The sequence below is a fragment of the Larimichthys crocea genome, chromosome IX (assembly GCF_000972845.2).
Source record: "Larimichthys crocea isolate SSNF chromosome IX, L_crocea_2.0, whole genome shotgun sequence".
NCBI lineage: Eukaryota > Metazoa > Chordata > Actinopteri > Sciaenidae > Larimichthys > Larimichthys crocea.
The window spans coordinates 5,211,027-5,230,248 of NC_040019.1; the positions used below are offsets into that span (position 1 = coordinate 5,211,027).

The following is a 19,222-nucleotide window of genomic DNA, read 5'->3' on the forward strand; positions in this document are numbered from 1 at the left end:
GACTTTGATCTGAGTGTACTTTGTTGTGTTGCCTTTAAGTAAGTGCATTTCCTGCTTGTTATGTAGGGATATTGCAGTTTGGGACACATATGCTCCCAAGGCTGTGGGGAATTTTGCATTGGCTTAATCAACAATGTGATTAACAATTAACAGTTAAAGGTTTAAACAATTTGCCTAATTGCCAGATGCGAAATGTTTTGAATTAGAGGCCTGATATTGTAGAAAGTGAGACATTTTTGTTTTATTATAAAGCAGATCTACGTAATATAAACACTGTGAAGGTGCTCAACCCAAAGAGAAATGCACTCTGCAAATATTCAGGAACTGAATGCTTAAACAAGCTGTAAGGACTTCTGCAAGGTTGTGATGTCACAAATGTACAGTCACCACCCTCAACCATGCGGGTAGGCTACAGTCAGAGCAACTGGTACCTGTGGTTGTTCTGGTCATGTGTCACTGATGATCAGCCGATAAGAGGAAAGGCTCCTTGATATTAACAAAAACAAAAAGATTCTTATTTTCAGGGGATTATACATGCATGAAATAGGCCCTCAGTCTTACACACTGGACCTTTAATGAGACAGAACACAACACTGTTCTTGCTCAAGCTTCAGAGAAAAGAGGAAGAAAAGTGTAAAACATGGAACCTTTCAAAATAAGATGTGATGTTCTATAAATACCCTCGTCTTCAATCTCCTATACCTTCATTGTGATCTTGTCTTCCAAAAGTTTTCTTCTCTCTTTCAGTGCATGGCTGTTTCTGACTAAACTTCGGGAGATTTATAGATCACAGGTGCATAAGTTAGAAATTGGCTTCTCAGCACCTGCTTAAGCATGTTTTATTTTTTTATGCCCAGTATCTTTTTATGGATCGAACGTAAGCACAACATCAGAAATGATCTGAAGAATGATCTGAAATTTGTAAATGAGGCCCCAGTATTTTGGAATTTGACTGTTTTTGGAGCTGAACCCACACTAGAGATAAAACTCATCTTCTGTTACATCACTTTTAGTCATTAGCCTGCTCATAGATACCCATTACTTACTGGAATGGTGCAGTTACCAATTACCGTTGCTCTTGAGATGTTTTTTTCTTTTTTTTGTTTATTTTTGGTGGAGCGTTTCCTAATTTTTCCTCATTTTTCACAGAAAACTGACAGAGACAACGTGACCCACTTTGAATTTGCTTATTTCAGATGTTTGCTTTATTTACTCTCCCCCCCAGCATACGGTACAAACATAGTGTGAGACAGTGATCGCTGTAGGCAGCACTATTGTTTCCATTGCTTCTTGCTGCCCACTTAAAGGAGTGACTGCTGTATATCACCATGTTCAGTGTACAGTTGTGCTGATGAAAATATTTATGCAGCAGCACCCTCCTCATGTCTGAGTCATGAAGCTTGCTGAGGGCAGCAGCTCTCTGTCAGGAGGTGGCCCGTTAGGGGGCACTGTTGGTTCTCATGTACGACCCATGGCACAACAGGTTGCACTACTCCTACTACTCCTCTCCTCAATGACTGGACATTAATGATCCATCTAGATTATGGGAGTGGTAAAATAAAAATCTATTGCGTTGCTGTTTTGTGTCATTGTTAACCACTTCGTTTACCTAGAGCCATTCTGACTTCATTGGATTGTGCGTATTGTGGCTTGCACAGAACTGCCAAGCTTTTCCTTATCTTTATTCAAAGCAGTGTTAAAATAATGCTTCATGCTTAAGATGCAAATCTGAAGCGTCTCCTTTAAAGTGTGATTATTATCTTCCTGTACAGTCCCTCTGTCATTTTCCAGCATCCAACCGGAATTAAGAAAAAAAATGTAATTAAACATATTCCATCGTGAGATGGAAGATGTGGAGCCCCCTTCTCTAATTTACATCAACTTTATTTATTTTTTCCAAAGGGTTGGACACACACACACACGCACACGCACGCACGCAAAAAAAGGGGTGGGGGGTGGGGGAAGCGCAGTCCCCCATGTGATATGAGTCGGGAATTGGATGGCACAATACTTGCTGACGTGACGCCCGCAAACCCCTCTAATTTGCCAATCCAACCCGGAGCGCGCGTCCCCCCCTCCCCTCCTTCTTCTCAGTTTGTGCACCAGCACTCTCCGGTCCACATCCACCGGGTGCAGAGCGGCAACAGCTCCAAGATCCACTCCACCAAACACCACAACCATCGCCAGCACCAGCACCGCCGCACACCGATCTGCGCACTGTGCGTCTTCATCGCGTGGAAAGTTGGAGGACTATTTTTCCCCCCCCCCGCACACACAAACACACACATCGCATTCAGGCTACTTCCGTGTCACTCACCACGTCCAGGTGATTTTGGAGCGCAGCACTCTATGAAAAAGAAGAAGAAGAAGATAAAATAGCTGCCGTGTGTCATGAGATCTCTTTGGAAAACGGACACTGTTGAGGACTTTTTGCGCACTTGTCTTTGGTGAGAATATTGGAGGCTGCATTTTAATGTCACATGTCAGTATTGGGATTGGAGTCCGCGGCGTCCTATCCTGTGCAATAAGAGAAATGGTAAGAAGAAAAAACACACTTCTTTTTAACAGCGTTCATGCTGATTATTTTTTTTGTAGCCTGTAATTGTTTTCCAAGTGTTTATTTTTCAAATCCCAGGAGGTGAAAGAGGCAAATATTAAATCCTTGTGGGATATTAAACACCCTGGGTTGGTTATAATAATTAGTGAGTTTGTTTTCACACGTTTTATCCTTAGAAATTAACATCAACATGCAACAAATAGTGAGGACTTGATTTATAAGCCCCACATGTGCTTTATTAAAAATCATCTTCTCTTCTTAGGATCATAATCTTATAGCCTCTAAACTGTGACACTGACCGTGCATTCATGTCTGTGATGGCAGGTGGTGATGTCGCACGGAATACAACTGTTTTGCTTTAAATGGAGAACTGCCCAGAGAGGATAAATTGCGTGCAAAGTTGTGCGGCTTTCTGCTGAGGGAGTTTTTTTTTTTTTTTTTTTTTTAATCGAGCTGCTCCCCACTGAATAAACATGAGTCCACGGCGAGCCATGGGGCCGCTCCGCTGCGTGGGACTCACCACGCTTCTCCTGTGTGCAGGTAAGACCCCCCCCCATCCAACCGAGAAACCTCAGCTAATGTCAACGACCACTTTTTGTCCGTACAGCCGAATAAGAATTATGTAAATGAAAAGTAATGGTCACATAATAATATACAATGTAAATGCATCAACCTTTATGGTGTGATTTTAGTCATTTAATGAAATTCTAATTATTTCCTTTCAACCAAGGGAGGGCATGTATGATTTATGAGACATATAATTAGCTGTAAGCTGCTGTGGCAGAATACAAAATGACTTGTAATATTAACATGAATGAACTGTGTGACGGTTAAAGAGTGTGTGTGTGTGTGTGTGTGTGTGTGTGTGTGTGTGTGTGGGTTTGGATGTTGTAGGAGCAAGTTCAATGGGATGCAGTGTGTGAGCGTGGCACTGCAGAGCACCAGGAATAACAACAGGCTGCAGACACAACCCAGAAAAAAAAAGAAAATCTTCATCTTTTCACTAAGTTTGAGCACTTGTTCACCAGGGAAACCTGCGTGTGGGCGACTGTGTGTTTCTGACTGAGTGTGGGCATATTATGGGGGTGTATATATTTGCATGTGAGAGTGTGGAGTTGCTGCATACCTGTGATATGCAGGGGGGGGAGAAAAAAAATCATATGTTTTCATCCCTATTGTTCCCCTACCTGCCAACTGTGCATAAGTAGAACAACGGTCACTCTACATTTACATTCAACCGGCGTAGATGATTCTCATGCTGAGAATGAGATCACATGAAAATGACTGCATAGTCCTCAACACAGCCACCCTGTAAAACACAAACCGTTACGACAAAACAAGATATGGCATCTTCTAGATGGGCTGGTGTGTGACTTTCATTTCATTTATTTATTGGTTACCCTTTTCCAGTCTTAATGCTAAGCTAAGCTCTCCTTGTCTGTAGCTTGATATTTGATCAGCAATCGTGAGAGTTGTAAATCTTCTCATTTGACTGTCTGCAAGCCATTTCTGTAAGAACATTTTGTTTTTATTTCAAATGGGTGATTTTGGTTAAATGGTGGATTTGTTAACTTGTCCAATCATGTGACATGTGTTCATGTTACTTAGGTCTCGTGCTGTGGTTCTCAAACTTTTTTCAATAACTTAAAAACCTACCTTATGTAAAGAGGACAGCACAGCGGCATCGGTGTCTGATTTCTCGAACAACACACGTGTGACTGAATGTTTAGAATCACTTACTTCAAGATGACTTTGTTGCTGCATTGAAGTGTGTCTTTGATAAGTTGCACTTAAAATGTGACGCTGCTTGCAGTGAACTAAGATCATCATGAACGTGACTGCATTTGTTGCCTTCTTCTTCTGTCAGGTTTTATGGCAGAATGCATTGAAAGTAGGAACACTGGATCTAAATGTGGTTAGATTTACATTTACTTTGTTGAACTTACAGTAAAATTATTTTAGGAATTACACGAGTTGATAGTTGATAGGAAAAGGATGAAAAAACTCAGACTCGGAACATTCCCTTAAATTTGTATTTAAACTGGAGAAAAAAAGTGGAAGCAACTCCACAAATATACAGGTCAGACAAGGATTGATCCACATCGCAGCAGTTCTAGCCAGCGTCTTAATCTTTGCAGGTGAAAGTGGAGAAGAGAGGGTGAGGGAAGAAAAAGACAGATACCATCCTGTCAGTCAACCCCCCAACCCCTGGTGTGCAGCATCTCAGAGGATATTATAACTCTCCATCCATCTGATTGCTTTCACCAAGAGGTTCTAGCTTGTCTCTATGAGACACACACCACTGACAGGCACATACTGTACAGGATACATACACGCACTCACACACTGTCAGACTGGCCATCAGGACATTTTGGAATTGCTCCATATAGCCTGGCATGCTATAGGATGTGATACAGGTGTTTTTTTTTTTTTAAAGACAGATTGGAGGACTGTCATCTCTGAGTCAGAGAGAAAAAGTTTGAAGGGTGAAAATTGCCTAGATACAACTTCACAGTAAAACAAACTTATAAAAGTTGCAAGTGGCTTTTAACAAGTTTATGACTTTATGAATACAGCACCAGCCAATGGGAAAACCCATCCTTAATTAAGTCATTTTAACTGGTAGGAGAAGTGAACAAAAGACATCTCTCTCTTTCTCTCCATCTTAACTGCATACTGTATAGTTTTCATCACTTGTTCATAAAAGTACATGAGTGCCTTGGTATAAAGGGCATCGTGCTAAACAAGAGTGGGAGGATTCCCACTCCGAGTTTGCCTGCTCTTTTGTACGTGTGTGGGCCCGGCCAGAGTGGATTGGGATAGAAAGTTGAAAAGTTACAAAACCAACACGCATTCAGCCCTAATTTAATAATCTCTCTCTCTTGGTCTCGACAAGGATTTAGGCTATCTGAAAGAAAATTTTACATTTCATTTTATTTTTATTTCATTTATTTTTTTTTTTTGTGCCTCAAGGCTGTGATTACATGGTCTGGAACACAAACTGAACATACAGTTACAAAACGATAGTGCATCATGTGGCTAAAGTACAACGGATTTTACTTAAAGGAGCAGTGTGTAGGATTTTGCGGCATTTAGCGGTGCAGTTGCTGATTGTAAATCCTCTCGCTTCACCTTCTCCTTTTTGGCATGGAGGATAAATTAAGGTGGATGCAAAACATGCAAAAAGGCCTTATCTAAGTGTTTGTAGAAATAATGTGGCTTAACATGATGGACTCCATGGAAGAAGACCTGTGGTGTTTGTAAAAAACAAAAGGCTCATTCTAAGGAAACAGAAACAGAACGATTCTTATTTTCAGATCTATTTATATTTAATATTTTACCTTTCATATTGTAAATCTTACCCACTGGACCTTTACCTGCAGTGCAGAAGCTTTGCCTCCCACTCTGGCAGTGAAAGTAATTATACTAATACTAATACTCTGTTGTTACCTCGTCTGTCACCACAGTTGCTCCCTCCTTGGTGTGTATCATCTATCAGCATTACACATCTAAGCATTTACTAAGAGTTTTCCAACTAGTACAGATAATTATCTGCTTCTCATGGCTGATATCAATAAGATAACCATCCATCCATTATCTGTAACCGCTTATACAGAGTCATGGTGGGGCTGCAGTTTATCCCAGCTGACTTTGGGCGAGAGGTGGGGTACACCCTAAACAATTCACCAGCTTTCCATACCCTCATATAGAGACGAACAACCACTCACACTCACATTCACACCTACTAATTAACCTATTATGGTCATGTCTTTGGACTGTGGGAGGAAGCTGGAGTACCCAGAGAGAACCAGGGCATGGGGAGAACCTGCAAACTCCACATGGAAAGACCCCAGCTGAGGTTCAAACCAGGAACCTTCTTGACGTGAGGCGACAGTGCTGCTTGTAGTTTATGCTCACCTGAGGGTAATGAAAGCTGAGATGTAGAGAGCATTGATAGATGATTTGCCTAACCAAATCTAACTGCCGTTACAGTACAACAGTTCTGACTCCTCAAATTCATAAATTTTTTAAGTGAGACTAATCGAAAACCTAACTTACTTTCATTGAACATAGAGCCTATCAAACATTTTGCCTAATAATTCAAAAGAAATGATTTTTATTGTTGTTGACCAGTAACTGAAAAGATATATTGCGCTTCCTTGTTTTAACAATACAAAAACACCTACCTGTGTTTTCCTCAGGATAGAATTATCCTCACCCAACCTACATAACCTTGCATCCAATACATTTGTGAACATTTGTTTACAGTGACAACTCAAAAGTGCAATGTCTTTGTAATTGTTGCAACCCCCCGTGCCACCTTTTCTCTTATAAATTGCTGCAATTAAACTAAGCACCCATTCTTCAGGGATAACACCGGAGTCCAGAATCTTGTCAAACAAAAAGACGTATGGGGGCATAAAAATGCATGCGGTGCTTTTTAAGATGCTTGTTCAAGACTCCTGTTTTATTCTTGCTGCTTTCTCTGGTTTTAGTTTCACATTTAAGATACTGCTGTCAAAATATGTGTCCATTATGGACAACTTCAAGAAACTCAAACAATCTTTTGAAACGATCAAGAAAGCTTGGAGGCGAAATTGGACAATGTTTATTACCATTACCACAACCATTCAGCATCTCCTAATAGACCTTTGGATTGTTGGAGTATATCAACTGTCAACTTTCTATCAATCTTTGTATGGACCCTCCATGCTTTATATAACTCTTTCTTACACTCTTTACTTGTTGTCCCTATACATTGATTGCTAACCACATTTCTATGTATATTATGCATTTTCTTTACTTTAATGTGTTCTTGTCTTTTATTTTTCTTCAATCCTTTTGTAAGCCACATTTCTTTTTTATGTCAATATTTCTATCTGCTTTATGGTTTTCTTTTCTTTTTTTTAATTAGAAAATCTAATCGGCTGTGCACCTACTTCATTATTTCATCCGCTGGCATGCTGTCACATCACCATCCCTAGATGTACATATATCTCCTACAAACTCACTATTTTATATTATATTTTTATCCCATTTACCAACCAAACTGTGTGGTTTAGCTGTTCCGTTGCTGGACTCTCTGCCCAATAATAATCCCCTCCAGGGTTTCGTCCAAAAGCACTTCAAACAATACAATGCTCATTAAGGAACAAAGAATCAAACTCATGTACATAGAGATGTCTTAACTTGCTTAAAACGAATGGTAAGCCTATAATTAATCACACTACCGTGGACTGTTGTTTTCCCAGTATCTATATCATCACCGCATTAGCGATTCAATATGCAAAGCCTAAGCTTTCTAACAATGTGTTACCATAATTACCCAAATCTTTACCTACATCTGTTTTTCTTTTCCTCTAATTGCTCCACAGTATTCAGTTGTTCTTATCTAGCAACAGTGTTATCAAGTATGGACATTTCTATCACTATGAACTTGGACTTGGTTTCCAACACCAATATCAAATATTGAAAATAATCTTCGCTAGATCATTTCGCTGTGTTAGAGTGTCTGATTTGTAGGGGGTGTGTAAACAGCCAGGAGCACACCATCATACCATTATATTTGAGTAGGTGTCTATTTATTTTTAGACATACACATAAATATTACATATTATACACTATTTATCACTCCTCTCCCTGGATTCCTTCTCCTCTGCCTGTGTCTTATCTGCCCTCTATGTCAATACCAAACAACTTAAACCGACTGTTGGTTGAGATTTCTGATCAGCCGAGGTTACTCCTATCCACTACCTCCACCTCCACACTGTTAACTTCACATAAAGATCATGCTACTCTCTGTTTTGGAGCTGAAATTTGGCAAATTGCCAGGTCTAACATGAACGTAATTCCTAGGACACAGGGCTGGGTTATTTCATGTTAGAAGAAAAAAGAAACAGGCAGAGAAAGTGGAGCAACATCACTCTACTGAATAGGCAGATTGCAGATATTATACATAAAATATGGAGAAAAGCAGAGATCATGAAGAATGCAGTGTTTTCCTATTGTACATCACAAGCGTTCATGTGCTGTTTTTCCAGTTTGGTAATTTTGCCACAGCTTTGTATCTCGGTAAGATCACCTGTCTACAAATGATCTTCTGGAAAAAAAAAACCTGCAAACAATGGAAAGTTCATAAGTGGAGGGTGAGTCTTGAATTAGCAAGAGTTAATGAGCCCTATTAGGAAATTCAACATGAACCCCCAGAGGATCAGCCCCTGCATACTGTAGCTCAATAAGCTTTGATGCTATTTCCACAATATCTTCAATCAAGAATTTAGTCAATTCAGCTTTTATTATCAGCTATCGGCTCGTGCTGTTAGAGGTTGCTGAGTGTCTTTTTCAGTCCTGGCCTGCCCCTGGCTACAGCAAGTAAATGAATTGTTTCTGTTAACCTTTGCAGTTGAACTGTTTGTTATTCTGATTAATTTTCTTTCACGTTGAGAGGTAGTTCTTTCACAGTGCTGGCACCAACTTGTAAAGGCATCTCTCCCCCCTGCTTCAGTTTCACTGTTATCTGTATACTTTTGTTGTCTGTATCTTTTTTTTTATCACTGCCAATAGACTCACACTGAGGTGAACTTAAAATAAAAAAAAAAAACAGGTCGTTTTTTCAAAAGAACAGATTATCAAAAATGGTTTTAAATTACTATTGCTGCTGCTGCAACTGGCATCTTTTCCAGGCTGCAGTGGATTTCGCAGGACTAAAGTGATTCTGTGGAGTGTTTTCCCTTCAGTTGGCCACGGTGAGTGTTTAACGATTCCACTGATGAAACAGGCGAAAAACTTGGGAAAACAGATTATCCCATGCCAATGTTAGGAGAGAGGAGTAGTGACCCTGCACACACATTAAGGCTGTGAAATCTAAACTGACGTCTGCCTCTTGGAGAGCAAAGTCTCATGGGATATTACTTGTTGGCTCTGACCAGCCTTTGGTTTAATGCTGTGAGGAGGCTGGCAGGGCTGAGTGCTTCTGGGTAGTGATTCTGCTTAAAGAAAAAGAAGAAGAAGCCTATAGAATAAGCTGACTGTGTAGAAAATTCTCACATGAAACATTTCTTTCCCATCTCTTCTTTTTTCCTCTCCTTAAATGGTTCAAAAGGCATTTCTATGAGCTCTTCATTACTATAAATCGAGCACTAGGATACTTGTTACTGGAGGCCTCGACCAGGAGGCTGAAGTAAAACACAGCAGAACAAAGTGTTTGACTTTCCAGAGGCAAAGGCAATGAGTTTATCACACTTAAAAGAACACAACATTTAGTATGTAAAGCATTAGCCCTCTGGACAAACACGCTTTTAATAATAATTTGCCAAATCCGGTGCAAAAGTGTGCTATCATTAAATGAAGTGCTGTAAAGTGATATATGAAGCCTAGTTTGCCCCGTGTGACACTGGGTTTTGCAGAAAGCTCCGGAGAGCAGCAGAAACGCTGCACCGGGGAGCTGTATGTCACATTATACAAGAGACACAAGTCATAAAGTGAAAGGTCGTGTAAAGAACTGTGTCGAGTAAAACAACTCCCGCATTTCTGTATGTAAATTAGATTTAATTAAGAAAACTGAGCTGAGCCACTAGGAGTTCTACCAGATGTGTGTCAGCCTTGTTAAAGGAAGTTGATGTGATCTTTTTAAAGTGTGTCATTGTGCTTTGTTTCTTTGATGTATTATATTATGAATCAATCTATTTGACAAATGGGGAACACAATTTTTGTTTATTGGTCTGGCAGCTGTTTTTAACAAATTTTTGGGTGCGGAATCCAAAACTGATCTCAGTTTTTCTCTATCACGTCAAGTTTTTGAACTATAGGATCCCCGTTTTCTTAAAAAATATGAAAAATACTGTACTTAACCCATGTGCTTGTTTTCACTAAACAAAAGTAACAGTCTGTGCAATGATCTTTTTGCTCTCGCCAAACCATGGGGATACCAAATGCCAACTTTTCACGTGTTCCTTTGGTCCACATCCGTAAACTCTCGACACACTGCTTGCACACTTTGTGAGAGGGCCATGGCTTGTCTTGATCACAGAGTTTTATTTTAAAATATGCAAAATATGCTTGTTTGACTTGGAATGGTGAAACTAGCACAAATATAGCAAAAGGAGTCAGGGTTGTTTAGGATTTTACGACGAGAAGTAGCAGGAGCAGACATGATCTGGAACAAAAGAAATATATACCTATGTAAATAAAACACTAAGATGGAATAGTTACAAGCTCTTAAAACTACAAAAACAGCATCAAACCAAATAGAACTTACAACGGTATGCCCATGGTTACAAGGTTAAGAGAAAATCCAGCACAAATCCTCTTAATTCCTACTATGCTAGCTTTCTGTTTGCAGATATTGATAGTACTGACCTATTGGGAGCTGCACACACCTCTCACCGCACTGTCTCAATTGTGACTGCACAAACAAGTTGCCATGTAGCTGAGAGTGAGTCCAATCGTAATCAGCTGGCAAGTCTTACTACAGCCAATCAGTGGGATTTTGCTGATCTGGAGGGTAAGCTGTGGAGAAAAAAAACTTGACGTGCTAGAAAAAAACTGACTGCAATTTGGGAATCGGCATGCCAATTTTAGTTTTAATCAGCATACAAATCTATCTTCAAATTGTTCCCCAGTGTAATAGTTTTGAGGTAAAATATCCCTGTTCTAGCTCATGATCTCAACACTAGTTCACCAAAGTACTGTTACTGACTACTAATTTTGGATTTAGTAATTCCAGAATTATATTGGCGTACATTTATCTGGGGTCTTTCTTAAAAAACTCCACATTTCAGCTCATATTTACAGTAAATAAACTGGGCTGCACAGGAACCAGCTGTAAAAACAACCCTGACATATTATGAAATTATAAAGTTGTTACACCGGATGTGTTAGCAAATGTCCTCATTACAGCAGTACAGAGCGACATTAGAACCACATTTGGAGTCATATTTCTGTCCATCTGATTAATGTAAGTCCAGTCTTCTTTCTGCTCTCTTTTGGTCTCCACAAACTCCTGATATCTGGGTTTTTAGCACGCTAGATGTTTGATGAATCGGTTGCTAACTTGGTCTTCCATGTGGCATGCAGTTAATTTTGTTTCTTTTTTAAAACAGTCTGCCACTCCTGCAGAATTTGAGATAGATGAGCGCAGGCTTTTTTTTTTTCTTTTTTCTTTTTGCAGACTAGAAAACCAAAACAAATGAGGTAAAAGAGGCGAAAAAGCTCAGCGCTCAGATCTGTTTTACACTGGGAGTAGCACCTTTTACATGACACATGGGCATTTAATCCATTGTTGATATAAAATAATAATTGGTGATTGATTAGTATCCAGCCTGGACTGCAATTTGGATTTCTTTTTATTGAAGAAGACAATGAAAACATACAAAGAAGAAAGAAATCCCAAGACGTACTTAGTAATCAACAGCTACTATAATTAAAGATTTCTATTTTCCACTACCAGCTGGGATACAGCTATTAACCTACTGAACTGCAATTTTTTTCAGACTATATGAGAGTGAATTCCCCCCCTCCGAGGACTACAAGTCTAGACTACTTTTACTGTGGCTTATTGTCCCTGCAGCGCTTTTGGAGTCTCCAAACCTTTAACTATGCACTGCGAGTTAGTGACTGTGTTGCTCAATAAGTAGGACATGATGTAGCAGATGGACCTGTTGGGTACAGTCATAGGAGTTCAGCAGTTCAGCAGAGTTTTTGTGCATTTGTCTAGCAGTAATGAGTCTGTTTCTTCGTTCTTTTCATTATTTCACTTTTGTAATTATTCTTCTTTCTTTTTCCAAACAGCTGGGATGCACAAACAGCCCTGTCTCTTAGAAATGATGCTTTTATGCTATTAATTTGTTTCACTGAGAACTATTATTTCCTGAATTATGTTCTCTGGCCATTATTTCTTTCTTCTTTTTTTTCCCCCCAGTGTATGATGTCCTCCATAAGTGTTGCCCACATAACGTGTAGGGTCAGTGGTTGTACAAAGTGCAGAACTGTTACACCACCTGTAAGGACCAAGAATTTAGTGGCATCTAGCCATGTAGCTGCAGATTGTGACCTCCTCCCCTTTCCAACATTGAAGGAGAAACTATTGTGGCTGTGAAACCCATGAAGAAGTGAAACACTCTATCTAAAACTAATGTTTAGTTTGTCTGTTCTGGGCTACTGTAGAAACAGCTCAACACAGAGGACCTGCGGCATCTATAGCTAAAAGTCTCAAAACATAATGAACTTAATTAATCTTATTTTTAGATGTTTATACACTAATGAAAACATAACTGTGCATATTTTATTTAATTTCTGCAATATTCTGTAAATGGAGCCCTCTGAATCTTACACACTGGACCTTTTTAAAGCAAATATGTGCGATAATTAAACTCACGGTTTACTTTCTCAATATCGTTTGTAGATGCGTTCATTAACACTTGGCTGTTCTGTTGATGAAAAATACACTGGCTTTACTTAACGTTTCTGTCAAAACACATTTGCTGAAGATTAATCATATCTAAACGAAACATTTCCAAGAGAAAGGGTTCGGTTGAATTGTTCTTTCCTTTGTCAGCCAAGGGCTCATTGAAAAAGTAAGTACAGTACTGCAGAAAAAAATCAGTGTCATATCTGGAATAGTTTTTGAGTTGTTTATTGCATCATCTTTGTGTTAGGTAAGAGAAAGAAAGTGAAATATTAATAAGTTAAATTCTTACATACAGTGTATGAATTGTCTTGGGTGACCCAGATACGCAGCTCTTCTTGACACTGAATGACTTTTCGGATATGAACAATGTTTGATTCGGTGGATTTGAGGCAGTTCTTCTCCCCCCCCTGCTGATACACCCTTTACATCCACCTGGCACACCTTTTTATGTTTTCCGTCAAAACACTCCGAGCATCCAAAGTTCACATACAAGCAGAAACAACTCATACCTCCGAGGCTTTTTCATTTCCATATGATTTTCATATAAACAGAAGTGGGCCTTTGTTGTGTTATGTCGGTGTGGTAAAGAGAGAAGATCTTTTAGAAGATTATTTAGTTTCATCTGCAGAGAAGACAGAGAGACAAAAATGGATAGCGAGTGTGTGTCCCCCCCCCCCCCATAGCTGTTGTGGAGAAATTGCTCAAGTCAAAGGTCAATGGTGAGGTCAGGAGGGAAGAAAGTGTTCAGTAATATTTATTGTCGCTTGATTAAGGAGAATTAGAGACACTCTCATAGTTCATCAGAAGTGCCTGAGTCGATCTCACTTTCTGCCCAGCTCATCCTGGTGGATAGACTTTAAACCCAAAGATAACACCACAAATACTATACGCCCAGAATTAGCTATGCAAGTGTTATTGTCAACACATTCTAGTCTGGAGACACACAGTTACACAGATTGGAACGTCAACAGCAAGCTATCTATAATGTCTGAGAAGGCAGCAATAGGTCTCTTCGACCCTGACCACCACAGTGTTGAGACTGGCACCTACTGTTCCCAATCAAAGCCAAACAATTAATACAGTGGTCCCTCATTTATCGCGGGGGATACGTTCTAAAAATAACTCGCAATAAACGAAATCCGCGAAGTAAGTTTTACAATTATTATACATGTTTTAAGGCCGTAAAACCCCTAACCACACACTTTTATACACCTTTTTACACACATTTTGTACAGTGCTCCCTTAATTAATCAGGACGCAGAACACATGTGCGGTTCTCCCTTAGCCAATCAGGACACAGAACACAATGCGCGTTCATACTGTACAGTACGCTGTAAAAAAAAAAAGCATGCAAAATTACACACAAAAAAAATCCGCGAAACAGCGAGTCCGCGAAAAGTGAACCGCGATATAGCAAGGGACGACTGTACTGCAGAAGACCTCAAGGCCCACACGTGACCTTGTGTAGCCTAAGGATAGAAAATTCCATAAGAATAACTGGCTAATGTCATTAGCTGTGCAAGCAAAGTGATTGACAGGAACTGACTTTGATGATGCAAAGTAATTGGACTGCATGAGGGACAGTCCAACTCTTCTCTATGTGGAAGAAAATTCAAACTATAAAACTAACGGTGCACCTTGACCAGTGTAATCGCTGTGTATTTTTTAAGAACAGCTAATATTACAACTTAAGTTAACTGTAACTTTATATTAATTATTGATGGCGACTGTCTGGGATTGCACAACTCAAATGAAAACACCGAGGCATACATTCAGTACGGCGTAGGCTTTAGACGGCATGACAAATGAAGGGATTTTACTCCTTTAACTATTTCTTCATGGTCATTTGATTCCCAGAATTCCATAGGATGTAATCCACTGGGGGGGAAAGAAATGCAAAAAGTGTCTTTCTCTTCCCCCCACAGGTTTTGCCTTACTAATAGGATCAAAGTCGGAAGGGATGAAAAGGAGAATAATCAATATCAGACGGCATTAAGATGAAACATTGCCCTTCTTTCCTTCTTTCCTCTGAGTGTTTGGAGGATTGGGAATACGGCGTGCCTAACCACGGCTGGCGCATGAAGATTTGTGCTGATGCACCCCGACACACATAATCACACACAAACACACGTGCGCAGCATCGCTAAAGCTTTTGTGACACATTGTAACTGCACACCGTAAACACACACACACACGCACACACACAGGCACACACAGACTCATCTGCTTGGGCAAACAAATTCACAGCCACCCAACTGGGAAAGGATCACACTCCGCGGGAGGTTTGGAGACAATTAGCATAACTAACAGAATACTCAGTGCAAACCCAGCAAATCACAAAGGCAATAAAAATGAACCTGTGCAATCAGAGCAGAGAAAGAATGTTAACGGCATTTTTTTTTTTGTCACTTCCCCTATGAAAGATTGACACGGAGAGAGCACATATTTCTCCTGCATCACCAGCTTTGGTCCCACAGGACAGTAGAGGTGCAGTACGTGTTCTCCTCTGTCGCTTGGGCTTCAACCCCCTGTTGAGGTGGCCTCGCACTGCATCGCTTTATAGAAGAGTAAGAGCAAAGCTTTGCAGCAACTTTTTCAGAGAGAGCCAGCAACAACTTTTTTTCTATTTCTCATGTCTCTGAAGAAAGTTGTGTCACTTTGTGTGCGAATGCTGCGGGTACTGAGGTTGAGATGACAGCGGTGATAGGAGAGTTTTCTGATATTGCTGTTATCTGCTCCGGTCAGAGCAGGATGATATTGCTGTTTTTTCCCGCCCCATCCAAACATGATTGATAACAGCGGAAACGATCCCGATGGGCAGCATTGTCATGAGGTCTCTTTATGTTAGTGCAGGTCTGCACAGCCACGGTATGCAACCTTTCTGAGGCCGTCTGTCTCTCCCTCCTGTGTGTCTGTCTCCATCTGTCTCGTTATTGCCTGGTTCATCCGAGTGCCTGACTCCGGTTAAGAGCCTGCTCCTCGTTGATTGATTTACCAGCCGTTTCATCAGATGTTAAGAGATGGGAAAATAACCACTCGGAAAAGTTCAGCCTAGCACAACAACGGCAAAAGACACACAGACAGGTGAATTTTAATTTCAAACTTGATAGACACTTCGGAATTGAAACCTTGAGGGGAAACTATTCCACACCTTTAGGAATGTGGTTCCTAAACCAAGACTCAATTCCCTTACCAATTTTCAGCAACACTGCCTCAAGAGAGGTAAACATTTCCGAGAGCTCCAGCCAATAAAAAAGAACGTATTAGAAATAGAACTTCCATCTCCCAAAAACTTATATCCTTATATTTTCATGCAATAAGTCAAGTGAGGCTCAGAACGCTTCAACCACAATGATAGAAGAGATTAGAATATCCTCATTTTTATTTTATTTGAAATAATTGTGCAATATTTGCATCAGATCATCAAAAATGTGCAGTTGTGCACGTCTGATAGGAGATGCCAACTAAAGCACTGACAGTTTGTATTCTATATGTTAATGTGTGAACTGTGCGCATAGCTGCTTCTAATCATTTTAACAGTATATAACTTTGTACAGGAACACGCTATGAGGCCAGACACAGTTTCATATAGTACCGAGGTTTTTGTGGATTGCTTTTCAGCAGGTGTACGTATGTACGGTTCACTTGGCTGGGTGATACATTGGCCAGGAGAATGAGGCACAGATATTGATCGTTGCGTGGGCTTCAGGCCAGACCCAAGCCCAAAATTGTGAGCAGCCTTAATAAACTGTTATTGGTCAATTTCTAGTTAACATTAAATGTGCTGATGGCCAGTTGGTGGGTCCTATTAGGTCAGAAAATTGTAATCTGTGCAGCAGTGTAACAGATGTCAAAGCCGAATGAGAAAAATCTGGTTTTGGGCATCAACAGTTGTCCGTGTGGAGATTTGTGTGCGTGTTTTAGCAGTGGTGACACACAAAATGTCTGTGGCCTGCCAAAAAAAAAAAAAGAATCAGGTTCACAATAATCAGAAATGTGGGCTTTGACATAATGGTCTTTCTTCATTGTCACCCCTTCATCTTTCCCCGCCTTCTTCTACCATCTCTCCTCACCTACCATCCTCCCCCTCACCATCACCAACAGGCTTTTCTCCTTCCCTCTGCAGTTACTGTTTTATCTCTTTTTCTCACATGTTCCAGTTTCTTCTGACAAAGAGCAAAGCCGAATGTACAAATGGAAAAAATATCATGGGTGAAATGTAAAAGAAAGATTAACAGTAGGTTTTTGCTGTATTTGTTTTTTTTTTCCGCAATACAATATTGAGGAGCGCTTGAATATTACAAGCAAAAAATGTCTCCCAATAAATTGAATGTCAAACGAGATGGAGGAGCTGGACTTACTTTAACAAAGAAAAAAAAGGCAAATAGGTCTATTTACCAAAATGTCAAACAATTTAATTCCTAAGATTAAGGAATAAATGATGAGTAACACTTACGAATCGACTGTGTATCGTGTGCTGCTGGTGTACCATGTGTCTGTATCATGGATTTTGTTTTTCATGGACGTTTAATGTTTGAAAATGTAATAACACACATAATGTCACCAGAAAATGTTTCATCCATCAGCCGCCCTCCGCCTGTTCAGCGAGTGACCTATACTTTCATGCTCTTTGCCCGTTGCTTTTATAATTCGTCTCCACTATGCTGTAAATAGTTTCCTCACCCTACAGCTCAGTTCACTTATCGTGCAAGATACGCTGATCTGTATGACATGCTTTATTTATGTTATCCATACAAGATCTTCCGTCCACATTTTTCCAATTTGTCCCTTACATCCACAGCTCTGCGTCTGCAAAGTCATTAGTTTTACTCTCCCACCATCTGTGGCCTTTGCTTCTTTTAAGAATTTAATTACAACGGGTAACCGGACCAACCAACATACATTCTCACCAGAATCAATCTAAATAGAAGAGGAATGGCCAATCGGTTGTACTGCTCAGCCTGACAAAGTGAAGAGTGCAGTGCTTGTTGCAGCGAGCTCTGAGTTTTTTCCATTTTCTTCCCCATGTGCCTCCAGTGAAGGGCTGCCGAGTCATATGTTAAGAGAACAAGGTCTCTGCATGAATTTTTAAAGCTTTTCACTCATCTGGATGCTGCTCTAACATTTGTCAACACGTAGGAGATTTGAAGGCATTGGCAAACGTGTTGATCAGATTACCCTGAATATCTGATCACTTACAGGCCATAATGTGTATTTTCAGTGCTTTAATCTACGCTTAGCCTTTATCGTATTCAAAGGAAATAACAGTGATTTTTACGATGTCTCTTATTTAGTCATCCTGTCTCTGTTTCCCACATGAGCAATATACTATGCTGCTCTGAGCATGCCCAGGGCCAGATCTGGGCCCAGTGCCTCAGTAATGGAGGATAAATCAGTTCTTAAAAGGTCCATATAGGGGGGAACCGAAATGTATCCAAAGCCGAAAGGATTTAAACAGAGACATGAAATCCCCTTTGTTTCGCTGTGGGCATGAAGCTGAGTGAGTGAGTGAGCCTTGTGTGGGCTCTTGGTACCGGTCTGGGGCCTCATGGGTGCCAGCATTTTCCAGTGGGTAATTGGGCCTCTCTGAGCCAGTGTGTGTGTAATCTCCATGAATACAGTGTGGATACAGGCCCCTCGCTTTCCAAAGCAAGCGTGAAAGGACACATGCCACTTTTATTTAAGGTAACTGATGAGCTGGACAGCTGGACTGACGTTGTCCACTCAAGTCTTAACACTTGGAGCCAGGCTGAGGTATGATTTCTATCACCGCTTTCATTTTTTTTTTAGCGTCTCATCCCTCTGCTTCGGTACCCATGCGGGTTCACTTGACGGACTCTGGGAGATTCAAAGACCGCTATTGATTTTTGCTTTAAATCATTTCAGATAAATATTTGTAATCTCCTGATAATCTCCTCAATGGATGCCTTAAAGAAGAGAATACTTAATTGCTTGGGTCAAGAGAAAGAAAAATAGCCTCAGGAGCCAGAAAACGTAAAGGAATCCTGCAGTATATTGATGTGCAGTAAACAACAGCCAACAGTACAGTATGCTACACGCTTGCCCTTGTATTGCCTTACAATCTTTGTTCTACATCTTGCATGCAGTGAGCAGGATCAGATAGCTTTTCTCTATGCAGTCACTGCCTGTCCTACACAGTTATCTGCAACAGCAGATGTGCTTTTGTTTAAAACCGCAACATTCTGTCAGAAGAGACTGAAATCTCTGACTCAGTGTCTGATACTATACAGTACAGG

The 19,222-nt window shown here is 40.3% G+C and overlaps 1 protein-coding gene across 1 annotated transcript in view; it reads left to right on the plus strand.

The window, feature by feature from the left end:
* Positions 1 to 1,993: 1,993 nt before the first annotated feature.
* The window catches only part of si:dkey-112m2.1 (transmembrane protein 132C), a 138,506-nt gene continuing 121,277 nt past the window's right edge, over positions 1,994 to 19,222 (plus strand). The window contains exons 1-2 of the mRNA XM_027282244.1: positions 1,994 to 2,536; positions 2,882 to 3,097. Of these exons, the coding sequence (XP_027138045.1) occupies positions 3,031 to 3,097 (67 nt within the window). The 5' untranslated portion in view covers positions 1,994 to 2,536; positions 2,882 to 3,030. The remainder of the gene's footprint in view (positions 2,537 to 2,881; positions 3,098 to 19,222) is intronic.